The sequence below is a fragment of the Equus quagga genome, chromosome 8, assembly GCF_021613505.1.
Source record: "Equus quagga isolate Etosha38 chromosome 8, UCLA_HA_Equagga_1.0, whole genome shotgun sequence".
Taxonomy (NCBI): domain Eukaryota; kingdom Metazoa; phylum Chordata; class Mammalia; order Perissodactyla; family Equidae; genus Equus; species Equus quagga.
In genome coordinates this window covers 118,181,050-118,193,386 of record NC_060274.1, presented here as the reverse complement: position 1 = coordinate 118,193,386, position 12,337 = coordinate 118,181,050, and the positions used below count along the sequence as shown (strand labels likewise).

The 12,337-nt window shown below is 44.5% G+C and overlaps 1 protein-coding gene across 1 annotated transcript; it reads right to left on the bottom strand.

Annotated features, from left to right (window-relative positions):
• Positions 1–275: 275 nt before the first annotated feature.
• On the bottom strand, positions 276–8,442 carry NDUFB2 (NADH:ubiquinone oxidoreductase subunit B2). Its single transcript, XM_046668806.1, has 4 exons — positions 8,297–8,442; positions 2,807–2,951; positions 1,505–1,603; positions 276–358 (listed from the first exon to the last, which is right to left on the bottom strand). Exons 1-3 carry the CDS (start codon positions 8,392–8,394, stop codon positions 1,529–1,531), a joined length of 318 nt encoding a protein of 105 aa, XP_046524762.1. The 5' UTR covers positions 8,395–8,442; the 3' UTR covers positions 276–358; positions 1,505–1,528.
• Positions 8,443–12,337: the final 3,895 nt, after the last annotated feature.

The following is a 12,337-nucleotide window of genomic DNA, read 5'->3' as shown; positions in this document are numbered from 1 at the left end:
TGACTAAGACATTAGCTAAGGAGGCAGAGTGTATGACACTGTAGTAAGTGTGGGGTCAGACTTAATGTCACCACTCATCAGTGTGTGATGCTAAGCAAGTTACTGCATCTCCCTGAGCCTGGATGTCCTCACTGATGCATGGAGCTAACACCTATCTGTGCCATGGAGTACGCAAGAGGATCCACTGACAGGGCCTGTAAGCAATTATCACAGCAGTTGGCAGCACAGGAAATGAGGGGGGCTGTCATTATTAGAAAACATCCATAACTCAGTTCCTCATTCTTGACCAAAACACTTTAATTTACAACTTTAATGTACAATATGAAGTCTGTAATTTCTTGAAATTCTCACCTGGCCCCTGCAGAGAAACAAAAGTGGAAAGCTTTAAGTACTTTTATTTTCAATAATTCAAATCCACAATTCATGTTCATTCAATTATTCAGGCATTCGCTGAGCACCAATCATGTAAATAGCCTTGTGACAGGAGAGAAGCAATATTATCTTGCTCTCTCAAAGGGTTTACAGTCCAGTCACTAAAACAAGATGTTAATAATTGTGTGTGGGAATACTGGGAAATCTGTAAGACGACGGGAAGAGGTTAGTGCTAGCAGACAGGTCAACACAGAGAAGCAGGAGGCCTGGTAAAGACTGGGACCTCTCACTGTCCACAGCAAAGCTACACACAAAAGCTGTAAAACAGCTTAACTGCCTGCCCTTTGCTGACACTTTTTCCCCATCCCCTCTTCCCTACATACTCAAAATCTACTGTAATTTTCATGACAATAAGCTGCTTCCAATTAAAATTATAATGGCAATATTAACAGCATGATTTAATGGGAACAACTATCATTTAAGGCTTCCTATCCTTTAAAACAATTTCTAAATGACAGCAATTATTAAATTGCAATGATTAATTTAAGAACATGTTCAATGAGAATGTCTTAACCCCTGTGGGGCCTGTGGGAAAGGGACGACTCCTAGTACCCTCCTTTTGAAAGAAGAAAAACTCTGACTTCCTGATCTGGAAAATGAAAGGGCCATAACCCTTTACTGTTTAAAGAGTTAATTTCCTGCTACTTCATATCATAACATTCCCATATGCTGGAAGTTTCCATTTAAACGCTGAAGGTAGAACACCGTATTCTTACAACTATAAGCTCCACACCTGTCTAGTCCACCCCTGTGATCCCTGTGCAGAGTTTGGTCTTTGATCAATAGATGGATAAATGGGACCCTAAATTACAACATAACTTAGGAAAAAAGAATTTTTTAAAACATACAATGAAAAAGATGATGAGACCAAAAGTGGAGGGGGAGGGAGAAAGACAGCAAATGTGAAAATACTCAAGGCAGAAATTAAGACACATCAGATATAGTTAATTGTTCTTCAGGCTGTTAGAAAATGCACTGTTTCTTAGAGACCATCATAGGTGCAAAGTCAAAACATGTTTATTGACAAAAGGTAAATGTAACTTTAAAAAATTAGGAATTGGGGCCAACCCACTTGGAAAGAGCTGAGTCTGCACTTTCAGTCTTCATCATCAGGAAGGATGCCTAATTCCTCATCTGTCCACTGAGAAGGATCTGGATATGGAAAGTGACCCTGGCGACAACCATTAAAAAAAGTCAAGATCTATACTCCATACAGCTAATTAAATTTAAAAAGAACTTGGAAGGAAAAAAATGTGATAAGGCTGTCACATACACGGCCCCTGACATACCACAGAACAAATTCTACTACTTTAACTCTTTGATGGTCCAGCTGTTCTTCAATCTGTTAACATAGGCTGTGGCCTCAACATGAAAAGCCTGCCCATTTTGGAGCTCCCAGCCTGAGCTGGCATTTGAGTACGTGTTTGTGATGGAGGGGAGGGGGAATGGAGGCAACAGATTTCAGATACCCCACATCTCAACAGTGTCGTGACACCCTGGCAAAGCATAACAAATGTCTCACTGTCCTGTCATTCCTGCTGGGAGATGTGGGAGCCTCAGGTGAACTCCCCCCTCTTCAATCCTGATCGAGGCCTCTCTGGCTGCATCATCGCCTCATGCCAAACAGCCGCATCTACTCCTGACAGCTGGCCTCCAGTGAGATAGGGGTGTCCCTGTGCTCCCAGCTCAGACACTAAGCAGCTCCTTACTGCACGACAAGGGCACAGAGAAGTTCCAAGAGAAAATGGGATCTTAATCAACCTGATGTTCCTAAAATTTGTACACTGTTTAAGGTTTTTTTCCTATCCTAAAAACAAAGCCAAATTTACTAAACTTCAAAGTATTCTGGATCAACAAGCAGATTTCAATGGCTTAAAGATGGAATCACCTAGAGAAGAGGGCCAGTGCAAATGTGATAAAAGCTCCATTGAGGCTAATGACATGTTAGAAAGTCACCAGTAACTAACTTCCCTCCTCAAGACACACTAGCCCACCCCAACCTGGCTGCTTTGGGCCTCTGGACAGGCTAGAGGACATTCATCATTTAAAGGAATTTAAGTGTGAAATTTAACCCACCAATGAAGCCCTAGTTCAGAACGTAAAAGAATTAGTTTCCAATCTCCCTTCCAAATATGGCAACCTAACAGAAACCATGAGACAAGGACCACCTACATGTACACCTTGAGCAGAAAAGGCCAGCTACGATGCTTCATTAAATAACAGGATTCCTGCATCTACAGAAAGGACAGCGTGGTGAAGGGATGTATCCAGATAGGAAAAGGGTCCACAAACAGAAAAAAGACAAGCTAAGCTATTAACACATCTTCCCTCCCCCCACCCAAAAAAAGGATAAGAATCCCTCTCCTGCACTTACCAGTACAGCGTCTGAGTCGTGCCAAAAGCGCCAGAGAATCCAGAACCACATGGTTGCACTGAAGAACTCGGCCTGGATCACTTGGGATCTGGTCAGCTGGGGGAACTGCCTGTACCGGGGCTGGATGTGCACGTCGCCACCGGCACTACGAGACAAAACAGAGAGGTAAGCGGCTTGCTATATCTTCAGCGTGTGAAGTCCTCCAAAACCGAGTAACATCCAGAAACTAAACCTGACAGTTCTCATCTCCTCTACGAAATACAGAATGAGAGAGCTCCACAATACCTCAAAATACTCCGTTTTCATGAGCTTGCTTTAAACTTGTGTAGCAGCAAAAACTGGCCTGAATTGACAAAAGGTTAATTATGATTTTCATTTAGTGAATATTCATGTGTTTTACACCATAAATACCAATGTGTTGATGGGGCTTTGGTAAGGGATTGTGAACCTGTAGCAGCAGGTCACCAGCCGACCCAGAAAAACAAATCAGCGAATCAATTTTGTTCTGTTTAGCCTATTTCAAAGGCAAATTGTCTTCGGTGCTATTACAGTATTTATTAAAAGACCACCAGATGGGAAAGAGGACCCAGCAAATCCTTTTTAATAAGCTAATAGCTCAGAACAAAGCAAAGAGCTTTAAACACTAAGTTTCCACAAGTTTTTCTGATTTTTGCTTTTTCATTTAGATACTGTTGACGAGCTGTTGCATACAATCCATAAAAGCTAGACTCAGTTTATTCAGCTGGATTATAATTATTATGGGTTGAATCTAATTTAAATAATATAATTTGCACTTAATGGGACTACTTTCAAGTCCTATTCAGCAGCTATACATACACTACCACAAAGAAATGGATACAGAAATTTAAAGAGAATTCTTATATAAAATATGTTCACAAATTTCAGTCCAGGTAAGAATCAGCTTATAAAACAATGTTCTCTTTTCTGCAATATGGGAATAAATACCTGTGCCAAAACTGCACTAAAATTTCTTCAAAATGTGTAGATTTGTGAACATTAATTATTTCTATGGTTCTTTATACATATTAGCTAGTACCCTGTTTATTATCCTCTCTCACCCTAAAAGATGAGTAAGTTATTATTTATTAAGTGTTTACCATGTGCCAGGCACCACACTAAGCATTTTATATGCATTATCATTTAATTTTCATAACAACCTTATGAGACAGATCCTATGGTTATTAATGTTTACAAATGAGGACACTGGGGTATTGTTTGATGGCAAAGCCCGAGCTCTTAAATACTGCCCGCAAACAAACATTAATAATTTTCTCATTTTATGAATCAAAGACACAACTGTTAACTAGAATTCCCATCAGCTTGATAAAACCAGTGTTACCATGCTAAAGTGATAAAATTCCATTTTTATGTAAATATCCAATATATAACATTTTTTATTTGGAAGGCTCTATATAAAAGATTTCTAGTAATTAGCTATGGATGGTAGAAGAGGTGGTTTTTATTCTTTTTGCATACATGTGTGTATATACATATATGTGTACGTATCTATTTATTTTCAGTGACCACATATTACTTAAAAGGCTCCCTCAAGTATCACCACTTTACAGCCTGAAGAATATATTATCACATATTATCACACTGTTTCTGTAATGCCATCATATGCCAATTTTATTTGACACTGTTTATTCAGGACCTAACTGTGCATACAGATACTGTACATACATGATACATACAAACCATGAGGGGTAGTCAATATATTGCAACAGGCTTCCTCCTCGATAAGTTTTAGATACACTCTAGTTATTAGGGCCCATCAGTTAAACTCACTAAAATAAGATTTGAGAATTATAGTCGAAACCCACTCCCAGGAACTCTCCCCATTTCATTATTTCTAGAGTGACATGCTGTTTTTACTATGACTTGAAATAAGTGAGTCATTGACTGAAGGTGGAAATATTTTTGAACAAAGATTTGAAAGACTGAAATTACAGAAAAGGAACAGATGACATAGAATTGCCATACTGACATAGAATTACAGAATATAAAGATTCCACAAACGCCTAACCGACTGTGTTATGTTCCAAGCCGGGTTGTCAACTGCACTGTGACAAACAAGATACAGTGAACAACCCTCCAAACTGAAACTACGATGTCAGATGAAATTAAAAACATTTTTTTTTTAGGAGGAGGAGGATTAGCCCTGAGCTAACATCTGCTGCCAATCCTCCTCTTTTTGCTGAGGAAGTCTGGCCCTGAGCTAACATCCGTGCCCATCATCCTCTAGTTTATATGTGGGACGCCTACCACAGCATGGCTTGCCTAGGGGTGCCATATCCACACCTGGGATCTGAACCAGCAAACCCCGGGCCGCCAAAGGGGAACGTGCGCACTTAACCACTGCGCCGCCGGGCTATCCCCTAAAAACATATATATTTTAAATACATCACTGACCAGGCACACAAGGAAGGAATCTACCAGGGTAAAATCCAAGTAAAAACAAGGCCTGGAAACTCTGCAAGCACCAAAGCTGGCATTCACCTTGAGGGTTTCTGCCATGCCCTGGAGTCTTTAACCTCCATGTGGACAGCTACATGGGGTGTGAAGGGCAGGAGAAGCCGCCTGGTGCCCACCCAAGATAAGGGGTCTAGTTAGTAGACCCCTGAATAAAGTTGCAGACCCACCATATAAGGGTGAATGAGAAATAAACCTGCCAGGAAGGAGGGAACAGGAATTTGTTACCAGAAACCGGGGATCAGGTGGGTCTGCACCCAAATTCACACCACCTGGGTTGGACCTGTGTGTTCCAAAACACTCCTAAGCCAAAAGTTTAAAGTGATCTTGGATTGGTAACACCCTCAAGAAGCAACACCTCAAAGAATTCCAGCAGATACAAGTTCCAGGGAAAATGAGCAGCTCACAGTCAAAAATTACAAGGAAATAAGACACTATGAGTGAGAATCAGCAAAACAGCAATACCAAATCCACGAGACTTACAAAGTCGAAAGCGACAATTTATAATACAGAAAATAAGTCATTTTTAAATAAAAAGAAGTGCGAGATTAAGAACAAGGAAAAAGAAACTATAAAGAACAAATAAGTTTGAAAAAAACCAAACAACTTCTAGAAATAAAAATGTAACCATTTGAAATAAAAAGCATTAAAGCCTGGTTTAGACACAACTAAGAAATATGAAAAGCAGGTGAGGAGGATGAGAAAACCCGACAGGCCCAATTCTCGCCCCATAAGGAGAAAACAGAATGCAGAAGAAACAATATCTAAAGAAATAATGGCAGTTTCAACCCAGGATTTTTAAGTGTCAAGTTTGAAAACAAAAATGCATCATAACTCTCTGCAAAAGTTACATTTTAAAAACATAAACCAGATCATATTACTCTCCTGCTTAAAAGCCTCGAATGGCTTCCCTTCATCATCCTTAGAATAAAACCCCCGACGCTACAGGGTCCCCCTAATCTGGTCATGTGTCGTGTCGTCATCCCATCTCCCCACGTCTCGGACCTCACCTCTACCACCCTACCCTTTGCTCATCGCTCTCCAGCCTCACCGGCTTGCTTGCCCATCGTCAGCAGTCAGAGCCTCTACACTTGCTGTCTTCATCATCTGAAAGGCCCCTCCTGGCATCTTTGTGCAGCTGGCTTCTCATCACTCAGGTCCCAGTTCCAATCAGACGCGCAGGCACGCATTCCCACATCATCCTAGGCACAGTAACCCATCCACCTCCACCCCAGGCTTTACTTTCTTCATGCCACTTAGAGTACCTCAACATGTTCTCTACTTCTTTGTGTCCTTTCCCCAGAACGTAAGCTCCATTATCTTTCTTGTGTTCTGCTCTATCTTCAGCACCTAGAAAGGATCCTGGCATCTAGATGATGCTCCATAAATACTTATTCATTTAATTATCACACACACTGTCAAATAAGTGTATGTTATAAAAAGTACCAAGACTTCATTGAAGGGGAGCACCTCCCAGTCTCCTTATGCAGGGTCAAGGGCTATTGCTAGTGGCTCTCCATCGCTGTCTTTGCTCAGGTCACACAGGCCTTTTCCTTCTTCCCACCCCACACCTATCCCAGCTCCATAACCTTGATTGACAGGTGACTTTAGGCAAGTCACTCCTTTAATTTTCCTGAGTCTCAGTTCCCTAATAAAAACAACAGTTAAATAAAATTTGCATGTTCCTTACTAGGCACAGGCAACTGTCTTAAAACACTTCAGAGAATTATAATTCATTTGGTTCCCTGGAAATCGACATTATTATCCCCATTATATGGATGAAAAAACTGAAGAATTAAGAGATCAGAAAACTTTTCCAAGGTCAGACAGCTAATATGTGACAGAGGTGGGATTTGACTCCAAGCAGTCTGGGGCCAGAACCCTGCTTTTAACCACCATCCTGCGCTGCCTCTTGGTAAAGTGTAGATGCCGGTCGAAGAGGCCTCGAACATCACCTGGGAAAATCCAAGGTACTATTTTTAGTCCTGCTCTTACCAATCTCTCTGCATTACCCACTCGATTTTGGCAGGTATGCCTTCCCCTTGGCTTCCCAGCACTACACTCTCCAGTCGGCTTCTTCAGCCGCCTCATGAGTGACTCTTCTTTGCTCACTCTCTTAAATTCTGGTATTGCAAGAGTGAATCCTAATATAAACGATGGACTTTGGGTGACGATAATGTCAATGTAAGCTCATCAATTTTAATAAATGTACCACTCTAGGGGAGGATGTTGATAATGGAGAAGGCTATGCATGTGGAGGACAGGGAGATATGGGAAATCCCTGTACCTTCCGCTCAATTTTGGTGTGAACCTAAAACTGCTCTTAAAGTATGTTTTTTAAAGAGAAAAATTCCGATACTGCCCAAGCACCCACTTTCGGCGCTCTGTGTAGTTGCCTCCACTTCTATGCCTCAGAGAACTAATTCTCCAGCCTGCAGCCTGTGATATTACAGAATTAAAACCTCTCCACGACCGCTACCGCCCCGGTTCTAAATTCTTCAGCCAGGCATCAGGACCCTCTACCATTCCCTCCCAATGCCCCAAGGTCTCCAGCCTCATCTCTGCCACTCCCTGCCTCGCACCTGAGCTTCATAACACACCACACAGGTGCTTTCTCTGCCGGGAACGCCCTCCCCTCCCCAACTCCTGCTCTCGCTTCCGGATTAGCTCCGGCTCATCTCCACATTCAACCGTGAATTTCCCGAGGGCAGCTCCCCCTGGTGCAGGGATGGCCGGCACACAGTGTTTAATATGTGCCAAGCGAGCCGAGTCTCCCACGCCCGCACGGTCCCCCTCTTCTCCGGGGCCCGGCGCCGCGGAGCCGGAGGGAAGCACTGCCCCACGCGCCGTCGGACTACAAGCCCCAGCATGCCTCGGGGAGGAGGTTGCTACAGGCACTGATGCGCCCCAGGTGACCGGCGTCAAGGTGACCGTAACCCGGAGACTGGCTCTTTCCATTAAAAGCAGGCGTGGCCCTCACCCCAAGCCGACACTCACTGACGGACTCCACCGCCTCCAGCCGCCCGTACGCGGCGGCCTAGGAAGAGGCGGCCTCCAAGGCGAACGAACGGCGCCACCCGCGTCAGAGAAGACATGGCAGCTCGCCTCCGGACAGGGGTCCCCAGCCGCGCCGCCGCCCTTACGTCACTTCCCCCCGACGCCCCGCCCCGTGACGCCGGGGGCGTCGCCCCACCCATCTCCCCCGAGGGTGTCGTATGGGAGGGAGGGAAGCAGCCGTTGTGTCTCAAGTTTGCGTTTCAGTCCCCTCGGTGGGGAGGGCCTCCAGGGCCGCTGTCCGAGAGCGCTGTCTGCACAGAGGGACCCGGCGAGTCCTGGCTCAGATGGTGGGAGGCGCACTCTGAATGGTGCTGGTGGGCTTAGGCGTTGCTAAGAGCCGGTCTTGCAGAGCTCCGCTGGGCGGAGCCACACCCTTCGCCCTGGGATGGGCGTGCCTCCTGGAGGGCGATGGGGACGCCCCGGGGCCCGGGCTCCGCGCTCCGCTTGAGAGGACCGGCTCTGTTACGTGTGCTAAGAAACTCACACCGAGTCTGAACTCGTTCCGCCCTGCCTGTGCTGATCTAGACGGTATTTTTCCACCTGGACCGGCCACTGTCTGCTCCTCCTGAATTAACTGCCTTCCCGACCCTCTTAGGCTGCCAAATCCATTCTGAACCAGTGGTCCCTCCCAAAGCCAGTCCTTTGTACTCTTCTCTCCTGCAAGAGGGTCACAACGGTATCTTTAAAGTCTTCATTGTTTTATTGTTGTTCTGCAAACTGGCAGCCAGTGGTTCCCAAATAGTACATGGACTGGTGGTGGAATCACCTGTGGATTCCGACCACAGATTCTCTTAAATCTGGAGTGGAGCCAAGGAATGTGCATTTTAGCACAGCCTCCAGTTTATTCAGTGCTCCTAATTCCTTGATCTCGAACCAGCCCTGGATTCTCGGCTTTTGTCTCTTAATATTACCTTCTATTAAATCCTGAGTGGACTCCGACTTTCTCTAAACCACTCTCCCAGAATTCTTAGGGTCTCCACTTATGGGTTCTAATTTTCCTAAGAACCTCCAGGTTGATTAAATTATAAGCTCAGCCTGCCAGCCTCACACCTTGGAGATTTCGATTTGAAATGGGTCACTTGTTAAGCACTGAAGACCTCACAATCAGAGTCACAAGTGTGAAAAATAGGATATTTATGGAGAGAAATGCAGCCCTGAATTTAGGGATTTGAGTGCATTGAATATAACTGATAAGGCTTACTCCTGTGCCAAGATATGGGCAGCCACATGCTCTGTAACGGGAACCCTCTCTCCCTGGTGAGAGGCCAGCGGAAGGTTGTGATTGCCTAACTACCTCGTGCCCTTGTGAACAGCCTCTTGATTGACCCTCTGGCCTTGTAGGACTCTCTCCCCCTCTTCTCTTGCCCTCCTAACTTCTAAGTATATAAGTTAGAGGAAAGAATCTACTGTTTTCTGGATGAAAGCTGACTTTCCAGTTGATATGCACCAGCGTGGCTTTCTCTAGGCTACCCTTCACCACTTACCCCTTCTGGTGACATGTACCAAACACTATGATAGGAAGTTCATGAAGTGAGAGGAGAGGGCTTTCTGTCCTTCCTTGGGAGCTCGCTGCCCAATCTCCACAGCTGCCTTACTCCTAACAAAAAACAATGCTATGATCCAAGCATTGTTCCAAGCATTTTTCTGTGCATACATACAAAAAGCACAGCTTAAACCAAGAAGAGCATAGCACTTGGGAGTCTGAAGATCTGGAGTTCAGACCTCAGCTCTGCTCTGTGAATTCGCACAAGTCACTTTACTTCTCTGAGCATCAATGCCCCTCATCGGAGGTGTCATTTAAGAGAGTACCTGGCCCACAGCATGTACTCAGGAAATTTTTATTCCTTTGTTAAACTTTCCTTTCCTGGGAGCAAAAGCTATTTGGGTGAACTAAAATTCACTCATCCTAATCTTTCTTGCTGAATTACAAAATGAAAAAGGTTTAACTTCAATGCTTGCCTGCATTTAAAGCAATAATCATCTTAGATCATTTGTAAGGTCCTTAGCTCTTTTGTTTTGCATCACAAATTCTGACTTTTTACTATAAAAAGTTCATGGTCCCAATCAGTAAACTCTTTTAACTTTGTGACAAGGATGCATATTTCTTTTGCCAACAGGTTCTAAGAACTCCGAGGGCAGAAATCCCTCACTGCCTTTACGGGTTGCCTCATGGCCCTCTTTGGTGCTCCTGCAAGCACCCTGTGTGAATGGATGCAGTTTAGAAGGTGAGGGAAAGGATGCCCAGCCCTAACAAGGCAAGAGAATGAGGGAAAACACCACTTTTATCCACTCAACTTGGTATTTATTTAATTTCCTACTTTTAAAGGCTTGCTGGATCTCCCTTTCCCCATGAGTCTTAGAAAGAAGGGAACTCTTCTTTCCAGTGGTTTTAGTAACACAGAAACCAACCTTGTACTTTCCACATTAGAGGGGATTGAGCTGTGATCTCTCCTCGGGGGAAATGCTGTCCCGCCATTTCATCCACTTATACCCAAGGAGGTAGCCTTTTCTCCTTAAGAAAATTATAAAACAAATTCAGCATTTTAAGATAACTTATTTTAAAAATCAACAAGTTACCTATATTAAAGCACACCCATTAACCATTTTTTCCTCTTCAATGCAGCCTCTTTGTTTTCTGTTGATGCTGTAACAGCTCCTAAGGAACTGAGGCCCTCGGTCCAACGGCCCACGGGGAACTGAATCATGAGTGAGCTTGGGATCAGACCCACCGCAGTGGAGCCTCAGGATGTCTGCAGCCTGTGCAAGACCCTGAGCGGCGGGCCCAGCTAAGCTGCACCCAGATCTCTCACCTGCAGACACTGTGTAGTAAATGTTGTTCTAAGCCACTAAGTTTTGCAATAGTTTGTATGCACTAATAGATGACTAATACGTGCCACAAATGGCTTGATGAAATCCATTGGCTTTAAGGAAAGGCTCTGTGGCGCTGGTGTAAGCTCAGGGAAGCGCCTGCTCTGTGTTTGTGCCCCTCTCTCACCCCACAGGGTAAGTGTATGTGCACTTGGCACGAGGAGCCATGTGTCTGGCTGTGTGCCCATGACAAGGGAGCTAAGCAGTGCCACTGCCCACTCCCAGCCACCTTGGAGCCACTGCGCCCTTTCACTACCTGACTAGAATGCTCTTCCCTCAAGACCTGGGAAGTAGAAATAACATCTCCACCCCTCTGAAAAAGTCTGTCCCGAAGGAATCTCTGTCCACCTAAACCTCAATTGCTCCCTGTAGGACAGAAATGAGGAACTTTATCCTTGAGACGGAAAGAATGGAGGAATCTAGCCCTGTGGCCAGAGCAGGACTTTCAGAGAGCAGAAAGGCTTGACTGTCCACTCACTGTCTAGAGTCGTTGGTCTCCAAAATGAGCAAGAGAATCCTCTGGGATATGGGAGAAAATACTATTTTTATCCAGAAAAATAAGAAACTAATCTTTACCAATATCCACTCTACAATGTGACCTGGAAGCCTCTCAGTCCATGTGGGCCGGCCACACATCAGGTCAGCTTTGAGAGAACGGTCCAGGGGTGGGCCCAGCACAGAGCGGCAGGCCGCGGCTGCCACCCCTTAATACACTGCTGGAGCGTCACTGGGTGCTGCTGTAGGGTTCAAGCCCCAGCTAACAGGACTGATTATATTACGTATATATTAATATTAACCAAAATTGACCCTGGATAAACAGACAAGGGCCTGAGCATTGCTCAGAGAAACTGCAATCTGAACGACAATGTGCAAGCACAGAACTTTAAGAAAATGGCGGAGCTGATTCTGCTCCTGTCCCTAGTTTGTCGACCAATTAATCATTGTTGGGGTTTTTTTACCTTGTAATAAAATTTAGCAAGAGGTTGACAAAAAATATTAAAAATTATCAAGAAGATAATGTGAAGTACAGTGGCATTTGCTCTAAGTGTATATTGTGTCTCCAGAGATTTGCTAGTGGTGTACCAACTGTATAAAACTTATAGACAAATTATA

What these genes read in the sequence shown, in the direction of transcription:
- NDUFB2 (XM_046668806.1), bottom strand. Translation starts at nt 8,394, where the DNA reads ATGTCTTCTCTGACGCGGGTGGCGCCGTTCGTTCGCCTTGGAGGCCGC. An exon ending in GGAGGCGGTGGAGTCCGTCA is followed by an intron (nt 2,952 to 8,296) that starts GTGAGTGTCGGC and finishes TTTGTCTCGTAG; the next exon opens with TGCCGGTGGCGACGTGCACA. An exon ending in ACGACTCAGACGCTGTACTG is followed by an intron (nt 1,604 to 2,806) that starts GTAAGTGCAGGA and finishes GGTTGTCGCCAG; the next exon opens with GGTCACTTTCCATATCCAGA.